Source organism: Danio aesculapii, chromosome 18, assembly GCF_903798145.1.
Source record: "Danio aesculapii chromosome 18, fDanAes4.1, whole genome shotgun sequence".
NCBI lineage: Eukaryota > Metazoa > Chordata > Actinopteri > Cypriniformes > Danionidae > Danio > Danio aesculapii.
In genome coordinates this window covers 45,643,630-45,660,074 of record NC_079452.1, presented here as the reverse complement: position 1 = coordinate 45,660,074, position 16,445 = coordinate 45,643,630, and the positions used below count along the sequence as shown (strand labels likewise).

Here is a 16,445-nt window from a genome sequence, read left to right as displayed (position 1 = left end):
AGTGTCTGATGCTAACATTACTAAGTCACTTTATGATATTTTAAAAGTACCAAATTGTGTTTTTTTTTTTTTCTGTGAGCCTACACTGAAAAAAATTATTCATTCATTGTAAAACCAGCCTGATCTCACGAGAAAACGTAATTATTTTATGTTTTGTCAGTTTAGAGGCTAATTCATACGAAATTGTATGATTTTAAAAAGGAGGCGTGGCACCTAACCCCACCCCAAAACCCAACCGTCATTGGGGGATGAGCAAATCGTACTAAATTGTGCGAATTAGATCGTACGAATTCATACGATTAGCCAAAGTTACGAATTGCCATGGGATTGTGGTGGTACAACCCAACAGTCAGCTTTATCAAATGAAATGAGTGTAGTGAACTCAAAATTGACTAAAAGTTAATTCTACTCATTTGAAAAGAGTTTTGAACTCAGTGTTGAAGGTAATGAATTAATTAAATACCTCATTACTTTAACTTAAATGGAGTAAGTTCACAGTACTCATATAGATTTGTTTTTTAACTCAAATGGTTTGTAGCAATTGGTTTCCTCAAACGGTTTGAGTTGACTTAACTTATTGGGTTTCACAGTGTTGGATTTACTACATTTTTTAAGGTAAGTGCTTGCAAACAGTTTATATGGGCTGAATTTAAACTTCAAGTTGAAGATGACTAAATTTAATATGTTTGTTTAAAATATGCCCATATAAAAATTTTTTTTTAATTAATAAATCCAATTGATCATTATTTTCACTGTACTCTTCTCTATTGGAATTGTTGGCTGCTGAAAAAGCTTCAGTGAAGACAGAATTATAAAAAGATTTGAATAATGAAAACAGTTCATTCCTGAAGGCTTCCTCAATGCTTAACAATTTCACCATATTATTTTAAGCCCAGTGATAGAACATCAGAAGAACTAGTTGATCCGGCTCGATCTTATTGAGAAACTTATTGATGTTTTACTGATGATCTCATTATTTTCGATTATATGCTTATTTGGATGACTTCACTATTATCTTTATGCTTTTATGCCTCTATGTTATACCATCACTTTATTATCCTCCTATATCTGTTGTATTATCACTATCATTCATTGTATACTTAACCTTTATACTTTTATAAAAGCCACTTTAAGCAGACAGCAGCCAGATGAGAACTGTCGAGACACTTTGTGTGAACACGGTCAGAAGTGTGTAAAGAGTTATATGGAGCGATGCTCACAGCCAAAATTTGTAAGGGCTCATGGATGTATGGATGTAAGGTCAAGAGTGCATTAGCTCTGAGTTACAGTTTATAGCACATACTCACATGGCTCTCTTAAAAATACATTAATTACATCATGGGTGCTTGACCAACAGCAGGATACTCCCATGACCCTATTACCCTAAAACCCTATGCAAGCTTGAGCTGAACTTGCAGCTGATGGCTCAGTGCTCAGGATTTAAACAGGATTTACTGGCAATGTTGTGCCAGCTTTTAGGGCAAACAAAGGGCAAACAGTGTGACCTCTAAAAACAGTGATTTCTATGGAAAAAAAAGGGTGGAGGATATTTAGTGTATGGAGAGTGTATAACAAACAAGATAAAAGGGAGGGTATAAAAGCTTCTCAGACTCTCGATCCACATGTCTCTGTTGTTGCTGAAGAAATAATAATAATAATAATAATAATAATAATAATAATAATAACAATAATAATAATAATAATAATAATAATAATAATAATAATAATAAATAAGTAATAATAAACTGCTTTGCCAACAACCTCTCAAAATCTCAGACTTCTTTATTTTTGAAGACTTTACTTTACTAAACTTTACTTTTTGGCATCTTAGTGGCTCATTCATACCCCATTCATTTTCCTTCAGCTCAGTCCCTTATTTATCAGGGGTCGCCATAGCAGAATGAACCGCCAACTAGTCCTGCATATGTTTTACGCAGGGACGCCCTTCCAGTCGCAACCCAGTACTAAGAAACATCCACACACTCTCAAATTCACACACACTCATACACTCTGGCCAATTTAGTTTATTCAGTTCACTTGATGCGATATTCATGCGACATTGCGCATGTCTTTGGACTGTGGGGGAAACCGGAGCACCCAGAGGAAACCCACACGAACATGGGGAGAACATGTAAACTCCACACAGAAACTCCAACTGGCCCAGCCGGGATTTAAACCAGCTACTCTCTTGCTTTGAGGCGACAGTGCTAACCAATGTGTCGCCTTCATATCCACTGAATTTATCTTTGCTCAGCGTGCAAATACAACGTAAGAAGCTGATTATAAGCCAAATGGATACACTTTAATTATTATATTTTTGGTGAAAGTGCATGTGTTGCATTAGAATAAGTGTTTTGTCTCTAAAATAAATACTTCCTCTGTTCACTGTGTATACTAAAACAGACAAGTGTGTTTAAAAACAATAATTACTTCCTGACATGATGTCAACAATTATTCTAAAATGTTTGAAATTATAAAATATAATGTGTCAGTGTAGATTCATTCATTTTCTTTTCGGCTTAGTGCCTTTATTAATCAGTGGTCGCCACAGCGGAATGAATCGCCAACTTATCCAGCATTTATTTTGCACAGCGGATGCCCTTCCTAGCACTGGGAAACACCCATAACCTCTTGCTTTCACACTCTTGCTTTGACTTTGACTTTGATAACCTCTTGCTTTCACACACATACGTTACAGACAATTTAGCTTGTTCAACTCACCTACAGCGCATATCTTTGGACTGTGGAGGAAACCGGAGCACCCGGAGGAAACATGGACAGAACATGCAAACTCCACACAGAAATGCCAACTGACCCAGCCTGGGCTCGAACCAGTGACCTTCTTGCTGTGAGTTTTAAAGAAGTAACCGACATTTGATCATAAAGGCAAGTCAACGCAAATTCAAATAAAAATATGTAACTTACTGGATAACGTTCGGTCTTTAACACCGTACATCGTTTTACTTGATCTAAAGATGAAACGATTAATGATAAACTTTAAACCACTGTCAAACGTTAACACAACTGCCAACTTTTTTATCCCTGTAATATTCATTTCAGGTAAATTCTCCGTCGATCTCAAAGTTTGCGTTTTCAACATCCCCTAAAACAACTTTTTTTTTGTGTCAGCACTCACCTCATGAACTGCAATTCCTATCCGTGCGTACCAATCCATGTCAACCGAAACACACCACATAAGCCAGACTGTTTGTCAGTGCTAACCACTGAGCCACCGTGTCGCTTTCAATGTAGATTACTGAAGAAAATAATTGAAAACGCATAACAGAGCATTTTAATGTGTCTTATAAAACATGAACATTAAAAACTCTAACATTTTACACTGTTTTAGTGAGATTTTATTGGCTTAACAAGAAACTTTTGAGACAACAATAATTTTTTATGTTAAAAATTCTGTAATTCATCATAATCAGCAGCTATAGTGACTGGTGCATTATTAATATTGCATAACTCACTTCTGTATAGAACAGGTCAAGGAGAGGTCTGTGAGTATAGCATAAAAGCTCTATTGAGATCCTGTATGTTTTTCTGGTCTCATCTGAGCTATTTGCAACAAAAAAATACTACTGAAAAATTCTACCACAACGGTCAGATGTTGTTTTCCAGTCAAGCATAAAATGCTCCCATTCTCATGTGATGCTGAAGGACATCATAGGCCGAAGCACCAGGGTTTGTCACATTCTTGTGAACTTCATCAACTTTAGCACTCATTTCATTCAATCCAAGCATTTTTTGTCACATGCCTCTTTTTTCTTTAAAAAATCTATTTAAATTATATTGTATTTTGTCCAACTCCGCTTCTTTAATTTTGTAGCTAAATGTAATAAGACAAAAAAGTTTCACAATTTTATTACTAAACTGCAGTTCTGTTATGCTTAACCTGAGCTTGAACTAAATAGGAAAACAGGTTAATACGTTATTTTGAAATGTCCCATGTTCATAAACAATAATAATGCATCACTGGTTTAACTGCTGCCGCCTCTATGCTGAAGCCCCGCCCTATTTTGTACTGTCGCCGTATGATTGGCCAGACGCGCTGCCGCCGACATACTTCGACTGGCAGTGAGAAAAAAACCTTTCGGAAAGTCAGCAGCGGCGTTAAAGCATGTCTTTCTGCTCTCCGGTACGAAATTTCTTCATCTTCCAAACAGTCTGGCTTATGTGGTGTGTTTCGGTTGACATGGATTGGTATGCACGGATAGGAATTGCAGTTCATGAGGTGAGTGTTGCCACATAAAATAAGTTGTTTGAGGGGATGTTGAAAACGCAAACTTTCTGGCGAAGATTGACGGAGGATTTACCTGAAATTAATAATACAGGGATAAAAAAGTTGGCAGTTGTGTTAACTTTTGACAGTGGTTGAAAGTTTATCATTAATCGTTTCATCTTTAGATCAAGTAAAACGATGTACGGTGTTAAAGACCGAACGTTATCCAGTAAGTTACATATTTTTATTTGAATTTGCGTTCACTTACCTTTTATAATCAAATGTCGGTTACTACTTTCAAACTCGGAAGGTTTTGTCGCTTTCGTTTCACCACAGCATGTTGAAGTGTGTAAAAAATAGCACATAGAAATGTTGACGGAAGTTTACCAAAACACTCAAAACGTGCCCTAAATGGTCTCTTTTCTTAACGCGGATTTGCATAAATGAATTTGCATGTTCGCCTTGCACAAACAATAGAGTATTGTCCTCAGTTTGTCAATGTGCATTAAGGATGTGCACGTTATACTGTATCATATTTATGTTTAGTTTTTAAATCATTTTGCTTATTGCTTAGACGTTTTCAGTAACTAACAGACAAGACTGTCCCTCTGTGTTTCATAGGCACGTGCAACATATTTGGACATTATGGTTGCGTTCCAAATGCTGCACACGTGTCATGTTGACTAGGAAGGCAGCTCATTTGTTATTTTACACACAACCACAGTATGCTGAAAGATGTTGGGGGTTATTTCATCACTTTGAGACCTCTGGGTGGCCTCACCTAGAGACTAGCTGTCTCCTTCACTGATAAACCACTTAAATCCTTTCACTGCCTCTGTCAAGTCTAGTGTTACCCTCCTGTGAGCATCATTATGCTCTCTTTGCTCATTAGGGAACATCACTGGAGGGAATGAGTGCACCTCTGCTATATATTATGAACACCTCACCTTTTTAAGATGGCATGGAGTTTTAATTGTGTAAAATATATATATATGAGCAATTCCATGCAAATGTCAACCCTGCCATGAAAAAAACGTTTTCACCAAAAATGTCTCTGTCAATGTTTCTAAACTATTCTTTTTGATTCACCAAAATCACACAAGTGGCGATTTTACATCTGTCATATCCATAACGACACTTTTTCCTCATAAATGTAAAAAATGTTAAATAAAATAAAATCAATAATTTTTTTTATAGAGACCCAACTCTTATGCTTTTGATTATTATTGTTTCTTTTGGGTTGTGCAGTTTAATTCACAGAATTTCTACAAAGTATGTTGTATACTGTCAACCTGCAGACTTTTTTGTCCTCATTTAAAGTACAAAACTTGTTTACAGATTTATATTTTTTCTGGTTCCATAACTCTGTGGTCAGTTGTTCTGGAAAATATAAACAAAAGTTTTAATATAATGTTTACATATTCTTTCTATGCAAATTTATGTTTTGAGTTTTTACTGCAAATGTGACATCCATAATGCTGGAATTGCTCATATATAACCTTTTATAGTCTTAAAAAGATGTTCATATACAGCAAATGTGCACTCATGAAACATCTATTTGAATATATAGATATGTATATGAAATATGTCTGAGGATGAAAAGCATAACTGTAAGATGTATGGTTCCTGATACAGAATTATATTATTATTATAGTCAGAAGTACAGTGGGATTGTATGAAAGAGAGAGACTTTATTAAACTGTCAAAAATGTAACCTGAGAGTTGGACCATTTATGCATATTCAGACCTAATTAGCGTTGTATTTTGCCAAACTGCAAGATGCAGTGGTCCTGCATGCAAAGGAAGTAAGGTGAAACAGAAAAGTGCCTGCATTTTTTTTTTCTTGTTGTGGTTACTGCTTACACACTTCCTAATGTTTGTAGGAACCTGTCACATGACACTTGTGGAAATATAATAAAGAACTGTAACTTCAGGCAACTATGCTTTGACAACCACAGAAAGGAAGGTATTGCCAAGTAAATAAATAAACCTCAGACGTGAAGCTGCTTGAATACACATCTCACTTTTCTCATTATGCCCATTTGCATAATAGATGGAACTCAACATTTTAATTTTTTTTCTTATTATTTCCTTGTACAGATATGATTTAGCTGGGTCAAGGCGGAGCTTGGGAGTCCAAGATGAGCAATAAGCAGGGACTGGGCTGCATCAACCCTCTTGTTCAAAGTAATATGGAAGGTACCATGGGTACTGTAGTCCCCGCGGGGCTCCCTAAAGCCGACAGCCTGCCACACTATTCCCATGACAAAGCTCTACCAATCAGCAGGGCTTACTTTTCTTACACTCTAAGTGGACAAGATGCTCTTGACTTTCCTTCTCCATGGGGCCACTCAAAAAGCTGCATGAGAAATGGGCCAAGTCCAGGGATTCACTCGTCGGCCACTGATGGGTCATTTACAATTCCAGCTGTTTACAGACCTGATAAGGTGTCTTTCCCTGTGGATGCTGGAAGTGGGCACTGTAATGGACCCCAAGAGTTGGCAGTGAAGCAGAGGTTGGCCTATTATTCCAGCAGTCCAAGACAGCACAGTCCCAGGGCGGCTAGGGTAGTCTCGCCAGTGGCAGTTCCTAATGGTCATATTAGAGGCTCTGATGCAGAAAGATGTGTTGGATTGGCTATTCCAAAACCAGTATACAGTCATAGCCCTTGCTGTACAGATCGTGGATGTACTGCCGGGCACAACTATGGCATGGAACATGGCCCACATAGGATGTCCCCTCACATATATGATGAGGATTGGGCTGCTCATTATAGCCGCTTGGCTTATCTGCATAAAAAAGGCCAGGAAGCACTGGCACAACAGAGGGGTTTGCATTTGGAGCATGGTGCGGAGGGTATAAAGGATGGAAAGACAGGGGGCTACAATATTGGATCTAATGGGCCAAGGAGGCCACTTCCTGTAATGGAACCAAGCTATACTTATAATGCTCCACATCCATTTATTAGTGCCACACCAGAGTACTGCCATCGTGCCCCAATTCCTCCACAGGTATACAAGGGGTATCCACATCCTTACGACCCAAGGACATTGGCACACCATGAAGTTTCTTCAAAAGTGTATCAGGGCCGTTCTCCCATACCCAAATACACACCAGTGCCACCATGTCCCAATATCTATTATCCTCAGAGTCATCCTGAGACTTACAGAACCGATTCCAGTGCTCTTACAAATGAGCATGGTCAGCACCACCACATGGGTCAGTTTCATTCACCTCAAACAGACTTGATATCACCACCCTGCTCTGTTGTGCCCACTCACCATCCGCTGATCTCAAAATATCCTACTTATCATCCATATGGGGTCCATTTAAATACTAACCAAGCATCCACTAATGAACAGACACATCCACCTTTTCCAGTGGATCAGTCAGAAAGGCCACTTGATTTCTCGACACGAAGGGTTCAGACACCAGACTCTCCTCGGGATCTTTGTAAGCCGTCTGGAACTTCTGGGGCTTTCCATCCTACTCCGTCCCACTACAGATGTCTCAGTAATACCACTACCACTGAACACTCAGAGGTGCCTGGCTTTTTCACTGGCAGTTCCAAAGAATTTCCCATGAAGTCCAATGAAGAGGTCATGGCATTCAGGCATTGTATTTCAAATTCACCTGACAAAGGTGTATTAGCGAAAAGGCCCATAGAGGAACCTGAAACAGACATAGCCAGTAAAAAGCAAAAGACTCACTCAATGCACCAGTTGTCAGAAGATGAGCCTCATTCACCATCATCACCTCCAATGCCAGTTATTAATAAAGTTTTTAGCTTGGCTCCATATAAAGTCTATTTGGAAGCTACAGGTATGTTGTCTTCATTAGGGGATTCAAAAAGTCCAAAGCCACAGCCTGAGATGATGCAGCTTAAACAAGAGCCAGACATTCAAAATTGTGATGTACAACCAAATTCTGGCAAAAATAGTCTCAGATTAAAACAAAAAACCCAAAATTTACCAGCTAACAGAGACGATTCGGTTGAAACACCAGATGCTATAAAGATTAAAACAGAAGAAATGGATGCAGGTGAACTGGGTAATCAATCAGAAATGAAAGTGAGAGTTTCTGAGGAGGTAAATCATCAAGAACATGATTCTGTGCTCAAAGAAGAGCGAGTAGAGTCGGACACAAAATTGTCTGGCTCTCATTCTTGTAAAGTTGTAGTAAAGAGTGACTTTGAAGAAGAAAGTAATCCACCCTCAGTAGAAAATGATGAACCTTCAACATGCAAGACTGGGAATGCTGTGACAGACAGCAAAGAATCCACTCCTGTTCCCACAACAACTCCAGAACCTCCTCCACTGACCAAATTCTCCCTTACCAGAATCCCACCTCATTGCCTAAAATTGTCCAGTTTTAAAATAGTCATCCCTGAGGTCTTAAGATCTCCAACAACCCAACCCGTGGAAGTTCCTCAGTCTCCTGTGGAGTCGCCCAAGCCCATTATAACTAGTAGCAAGCATGCCCGTTATCAGTTTATGGAGCTTCACCAGTCCCTCTGTAGACTTTTACACTGCCATGTTACTCAAACCCCATGTCAGGTGCTCAGGGACTGGTTATGCAAACTGGACCTACGCGAGTCAGGCAAAGCTCAGAAAGTTTCTTGCCTCGTGGGGTCAAAAATGAGGGAAGTGTGGCTTAAAGGTGACGAGATGGAGGTGGCTCTTCAAAGGGTGGTCCGCCAGCTTCAAATGTACATTGATATCAGCGAATGCCCCTTTCCTCATGTCATGAGGGCTGGTGCTGTGTTCGTTCCCATGTTGGTGGTCAAAGAGGTGCTGTTTCCTCAGGTTCAAGGCACATTCATAGACCAGGTTCTTCAGGAGCATCGGGTGGAGCTCCGGCCCACCACGCTTTCAGAGGAAAGGCAACTCACTCAACTCCACAGAAAGGCTTTCTCTTCAAAACTCCGGAGACTTCTGTCCCTTAAACACCTGCCTGACATATACCCTGATGTCCTCAACCTCCTCTACCATGCCAATGTCTGCAAGTTCCTCGGTGAGTGCTGAATGCTTGACCATTGTTAATGGCATAAGAACTCCTGGTTGTTCAGTGTTGCAGTAGGTCAATTTTGTATTTGTGAGGTGGGCTCAGATTACAGGAGTTTCTAACAAATTCAGCACATATGTGAGGAGGAATGTTACAGATTGTCTTCCCTGAAATCTCTAAGATGCACATGGCAATCTGAAAATTGTGATGCATCTTTTAACTTTACAAGATACTATTAAGTTTATCACGGCAGAGTAGACGTGGCAATATTCAATTAATCAATATATCATGATAATGAACATGCACAATATTAATATCACAGGCACTTTAGAATACAGTGAATAATTATTATAACATTTAAGAATATGAACATTGTATTTGCAGTGGTGTTTTAACAGCCCCAAATGCTTGGAGACTTAATTATTTAGCTTAATAGTTGAAACAATAATATTTTCATGTTAAATTGATTTACTACATGCTGAAATAATAAATGGAGTATTTTTGAATCAATATTAACATAGTATCTGTAATAAAACTGACTGTTAATGATTAACTGATATTCATAAACTGATATTAACTATTAAGACTTTATTGTTCAATTTTACCTATTTTTATAGAACTACTTTGTAGTTCTTTTGCCATTTTAAGTTGAAGCATTTGTTTACTCTGAACAATACCCTGCGTATTTTTGTTATACCAATTAAAAATTATTATTTTTTGCCGCTTAGATCAGTATCAAGATATCATATACCATGATAAAACCTATTAATCACAACAATTTGATACCGTCATAAGCCCATTCCAAAGAGAGCAGTTCATATAATCTGACACAGCAATCACCATTTATGTGTTCACAGGTAAAGTTTACATGTGTTTTATTTAGCGCAGTGGTATTTCTCGGCCAGTACATTCTTTGTTCTTATGGTTGTCTTTTCCAAGACATATATACAGGCAGTTGTGCTCTTTGCAACCTTCCACAAGCAGTTTTCCCATCTCCTCTGTCTACAGCAGCTTTAGGCCCCAATGAGTCTGGGAGCAGATTTACAGATTTGATCTGTAAATGCCTCAAGTCTTTGATGAGATTTATTGCTTAGATTGTCAGGAAGGGGAGATAAACTGGCCTCCTGCAGTATACTCCTGTAATGTGAGCTCAACTTTAGAGATTCACAGTTATATCAGCACTGTAACAGTAAACATTCAATGGTAAATATTTTTGAACTCATATCAGTTGATATTGTGTATTTAATTGTGCATGATTATTTAATTTCTGCATTACTCTCATGGTAAATTATCCTGTAGCATTTAAAAACGATAGATTTTAAGTTTGAGAAAATAAGAATAATCAGCCATACCATAAAATCCTATCTGTTATAATTTTATTACTGGTGCATCCCTGATACAAGCTTTATTTTGGCACCTTTAATAAACTGTTATGTATTAAATCATTGATTATTTTTGTGATGATAAGTAATAGTTATATAATTGTGCCACAATGAATCATTTAGGACTTTTAGGCTTAAATTTCATAGAACTTTCTTATCTGTCATAGTACTTAAAAAATTGAATGTGCACAATGAAACTGCATTTTAAATTTAGTCAATTTCAGTTCCACATTTGGAAAATAAACAGAACTATTAAACTTTTCTCTTGAATTCTGTTAACACTCTGGCTACAGTCTTGGCTTTTAAATGCAAGGCTTGTTAAAATAGGTTTAGTCTTAGGCATGTCATATCTATTTTTTAGCATTTTAAAACTGGGTCTGTTTTATCTGGGGATCATCAGTCATTTTCATTTATGTTTTATATTGTACATTTATGTTCATTCCTTTTTTTTAATCCATACATGCTGCATACATGTGGTGACATTTTTTTTCAATGTTCATGCTTTCTGATTTTTTTTTGTCATACTTTTTTTTGATTTGATACACATTTGTTCTTGCAGATTCCACTGCTACAGATGGTGTCCAAAAAACGCCCAGGTACCTTCTTATTCCTTTGTCCCCCAAAAGTCCTGAAATCACCTAGAGAGCACCTTGTTTATGTTTGAGCTGCACACTTATTAACTGGTGCAGTTTTGTTGCAGGTGTTTTCTGATCAGATAGAAGCTGAAACGGAACAGTGATAGGATGTCTTTCAGTTTCAGATAAATGTACTTCAGGCAAGGAAATGTAGTTTTGGAGGAAAGCTAAGGTAGGGGATATAAATTGTTGGCACGTGCACTGACATAACTTTTTTTTATCTGCAGTGCCATTGCAGAGCTCCAGGTGTTGACAGCTTATCTGTTATCAATTACAGGGAGCAAAATTTAAATTGCAAAGCCAATTCCTGTTTAAGGCATTCTCTTTTTTTTTTTTTTCTTCACTTTTTTTAGTTTTTTCAATAATTTCTGGCACCTTTTACAGTTGCTTTAATCTGTTCTGTTTCATCAAAAGCCTAATTGTTGTTGTTATTATTATTATTATAATTATGGTTGGCGTGGCTGGGTTGCATTGCTACTATAAATAGTAACCAGTTTGACAGAGTTTTATTTGGCACCTCATGATTGTTTCTAACCTGTGACCAAAATATCAACAGGTTTCATGTGCATGTATCTGTATGACTCATTTACACCAACTAGATCTGAGAGAGAAAGTAAGAACACATCCGGTATGGATTCCATTTAGAATTTCAAAGCAATGGTTCACCGAAAGTTATTTAATCATTTCATAACCCTCCAAACCCTAACCCTCCTGCCATTCCATATAGTTTTGGTCTTTTATGTGTTCTATCTGTTCATTTAAATAATGACGAATGAGCTTCAGTTAATGCTCACCAGTTTCTTCCTAGTTTTAGTAAAGAATAAGAAAAAGGTTTCCCCCTCTTGTTGTGCATAACATAAATGAGTAGATTGGGAAGATTATATTAATATTCTAAAGTTAGATTTGATAAATATTATATATTCCATTAATTATATTTATAATTATATGTAATAAGTTTTTTTATGTATTAATATACATACATTAATGCAACATATAATATTTTGTGCACATTTGATTTGGTGTGAGACACATTTTTTCTTTTTGCATGCACTATCCATTTTAGTTAGAAAAGTATCTTCATTAAAATCTATTATTTATTGAATCATTCAAGAAATTTGTTCAACTGTGAATTAATTCAGTATTTAATCATGTAAAGTCTTTGAGTGAGTCATTAAATCATTAATTCAAACTGATTTAAATAATAACCTTGATGATTATCTTGATAACAATAGTTTTGCATTCAAATGATTTGCCTTTTAAACCGGCTGCAGAAGCGTGTTTCATGACCTGAAGACCTTCATGAATGAATCGTGATCTGTATTTTACTTTTTTTTTTTTTAATTAAGGCCTTGATGACTTTGATGTGAAATCAAACAAACTGTTATGATGTCAGACAAAAAGATTATTTGCAGTTTGTTTTTAGGAATTTAAAACTGCTGTATTTACATCATCTAAATATTTACAAACCGCATCTTACTGCAGCTCACTCCAAACACGCAAAAAAAAGGATTTTTTTTTTTTTTACATTTATCAGGGCATTTACCCAGAATTAAGCTGCTTCAATTATTGAGGGGTTAATTCAATCAAATAATTACAATTCTCTTATTCATTACTGAATCTCATTTCGTTCTAATCCTATATATTTGTTCTTCTTAAGGTGTTTTAGATCAAATCAGAGAGCTCTCTCATTCTCTATAGGCCTCAATGGTCATCCTATGATGCTCAAAGTCCAGAAAAGGATCCCCAAACATTGTCTAAACAGTCCACAATGTGATTTTGTAGTTCAACTGTAATCATACAAAGCTCCAAAAACACTTGTGTGGGGAAAAAAATGGGAAAATGACTTTGTTCCCCTATGACTTAAGCACAGCAAATTATGGTGTGCAGTACAAAGCTTGCATTCTATTGCCATAGTAAACGTACACCATGACCTGACCTTTTTTATATATATTTTTTCCATGCACACATTTGTTCTTGGGGCTTTGTATGAGTATAGTGCAACCACTAATGTCACATGGAATGTTTGGACAATGTTTTTGGTTGCTTTTCTGGACTTTGAGCATCTCATAATGTTTGCTGTCTGTGGAAGACAACAGAGTTCTCGGATTTGATCTAAACTTTTAAATTGGTGTTCCAAAGATACGATAAAGGTCTCAGGGGATGCTAACAACATGAGAAAGTAGTTAATAACAGAACTTAGTATTTTGTGTGATTAATGAACTCTTTAACCTACCACAAGTCACTCAAGAAATGCTGATCCTAAATTTGCAGCGATTTCTCATTCTCCAGGAGCTGAAACCAGCATAACCATCAAGAGCGAGAGCACGGACAGCACAGATGAATCCACCAGCTGTGTGAATGGAGCTGAAGAATTCAACCTCGAGTGCTCCAGAACACTCACACCCCAAAGCTCTCTCGTAGAACAAACATACTGCCTGAATACAAAGAAGAAAAGTAGAGTAAAGATCTCCTCCAAGAAGACCTTTTTAGACCACAGCAGCTCATCAGAAGAGGACGAATCCAGCGTAGGACCCAGGAGGTGGAGCGTCATCAGCTCCTTACGCAATCGGGATCAGTGGGAAATCACAAATCAATGGGAAATATCTTCATGTAGCCACACAGACCCCCATGTTGAAGTAAAGATTGAAGACGAAACCCAGGATCATGAATCATGGGGGCGACCTTTGACCTCTGACGACCTGACCTCAGGCGAAGAGACCGAAAGCACGTCATCAAAGTCCAGCCACAGATCCAGCATGGTCCTCAAACTGAGGAAGGTTGTTTACAAAGAAGCTCATGGAGGCAGAATCGCCCACTACCAAAAAGTCACAGATTCTTCTTCTGGGTTTACTGGAGACAGGAAAAAGAAGGGCAAATCATCTCGACACAAAAGACGCCACACGAACCGGGAATTTTCGCTCCGGTCTTGCATTCAAAACCGTTCCTACCTCTCCAAAAAACGCTGCCGATGGGTCCTGCGCTCCGCAGTTCAGTCGGCCCATTTGGACAACATATATCCTGATCTGGTGGGCAAGAGGATCCGACATTTATATGAGGAAAACGATAAAAGTGAAGTTTGGTATAGAGGAGTCGTGCTGCGCATTCACGAGCCGCACAGCAATCCATTGAAAACCGTGTTTGAGGTCAAATACGACAGCGAGCCCGAGTGGCAGTACTATCTGGAGCTGCTGGTGGACTATAAGAAAGGATGGCTGAAAGTCGAAGACTAGGTTTTTATGGTATTATGGTTTTATTTTTGCACCTGAGATTTGGAAAACATCACTGTATGTTGAATTGATGAGCAGTAAAATATTTGACACATTCCGGGAGATGTGTTTGTGTGTAAGCAGTGTGTGTGTGACTCTTTGTGTGTTTCTGGTGTCAATATTGTCTCTGTTGTCGCTGTTTTTATGGAGTTGTTGGCAGACATTCCCAGCTGGTGACATTGCATGTTGGTGTGCATGTGATTGGAGGAAGGGGAATGTAGTTCAGCAAGATGGTTCACTGTTTACAGATTTATTTTTATATTGGCTGCTGTCATGTGTTTTTGAAAATAAAATAAAAAATTTTATCCATTGGACTTGTTTTAACATTCATTATGAGGTGCTTTTTTTGTATTAACCTTAAACGACTTTCAATATATTTTTGATATTTCAGTAAGTGTGATTTTGTTTGACAAGCTCTTTAGTGAATGTTTTATTGTGTTACTCATTTAGTGGATGGAAATGGGATTCTACTTAAAAATCATTATATACGGCAGTTTTATATACTACATATGATTGGCATTGGTAAGCTGTTTGTAATTGTTTGCTCATCAAAATTACAGTAAAATATTGTGAAATGGACAATATAAAATATGTAAAAACTTGTATTAAGTGTACAGTTTATATATATATATATATATATATATATATATATATATATATATTAGGGGTGTGAACCTACACTGGGCTCATGGTTCGGTTACGATTATCATACCATCGATTCGGTTCAATTTGATATATCGGTGCATCACGGTGCATTGCTGATGCTTTTCATAAATAATTAGATTTTTTTTTTCTTCACTACACAAGAATTTTTTTAAATTAAACTATAAATATAATAATATTTACATATTATTTGTAATACAATATTGTCCTTTAATACAAGCAGGCATATATATGAACTGTATCTTTAATTTGACCTGCTCAAAGAAAACCTTTTTGTATGTATCAAACAAAACTTCAACGCATGCACAGAAGACAGCATGAGCATTTACAGCAAATAAACTAATGTAAAAATTATCCCGCTTCCTTTTTGAGCGCGTACACCCCTATGATTCGTCACCACTTAACAGAAAGGGCTGCGTTTGGCTTTAGAAAAGAAAGCGCTGTTCACCGATGTGTGATGCAGGAAGAACAGCTGTGGTTACAGTCTATATGTGCATAATACGTGGTTATCACAGGTAATCCATAATAGAGAAAACTCGCACCACAGGCACGCTCGTGCCTGGATCCATTAATGGCTTTAACAGCCAAGAGGAGAGGAAAAGTTACCTCACAAACACCCCAGCGGGTCAAATGTCCAAACTGTGTGTGTGTGTGTGTGTGTGTGTGAGAGAGAGAGAGGCAGATATGGGGTTTAAAGCATTTCTCCCTAGTAGTGAAAAAGCGGCTCGTGTGCTGTGCCTTCTTCAGTGTCAACGAAATACAAGAAAACTTTCAAGCAGTTGAGCTGTGCGTAATTATCTACCTTTAAAGTAGCATTTACTCGCCCTCCTTCGCCATAGTATTCTACTGCGACGTCACGCATATGAGATAAATGACGTCAGTACGTAATAACCGGTTATGACCTATTACTGAACCGATATCGAATTGTCCCCATCTGCATCATGGTGCATTGAAGAAACAATTAATTTTAACACCCCTAATATATATATATATATATATATATATATATATATATATATATATATATATATATATAAATATATATATATATATATATAATAGGTGCATGTGTGAAATCACCTAAATCATCTGAAAATGTGCAAAAGGGAGTCAAACAATCCTGTACGCTATCAACACTTGATGAGTAGAAAATTCCGCCTGATAACATATCTGATGAAAGTAATGGGAGCAAAACATATATAATCACAAAAAGCAGCAGATTTAAAGGGTATCAGTTGTCAAAGCAAAAATAGTACTCAAAAATAAAAAT

General features: G+C 37.3%; 1 protein-coding gene across 1 annotated transcript; it reads left to right on the top strand.

Annotated features, from left to right (window-relative positions):
* Positions 1-4,082: 4,082 nt before the first annotated feature.
* Positions 4,083-13,629, top strand: LOC130245834 (uncharacterized protein C15orf39 homolog). The gene is made up of 4 exons (XM_056478608.1): positions 4,083-4,237; positions 6,326-9,238; positions 11,171-11,207; positions 13,536-13,629. The coding sequence occupies exons 2-4, from the start codon at positions 6,367-6,369 to the stop codon at positions 13,540-13,542; spliced, it is 2,916 nt and encodes a 971-aa protein (XP_056334583.1). The 5' UTR covers positions 4,083-4,237; positions 6,326-6,366; the 3' UTR covers positions 13,543-13,629.
* Positions 13,630-16,445: the final 2,816 nt, after the last annotated feature.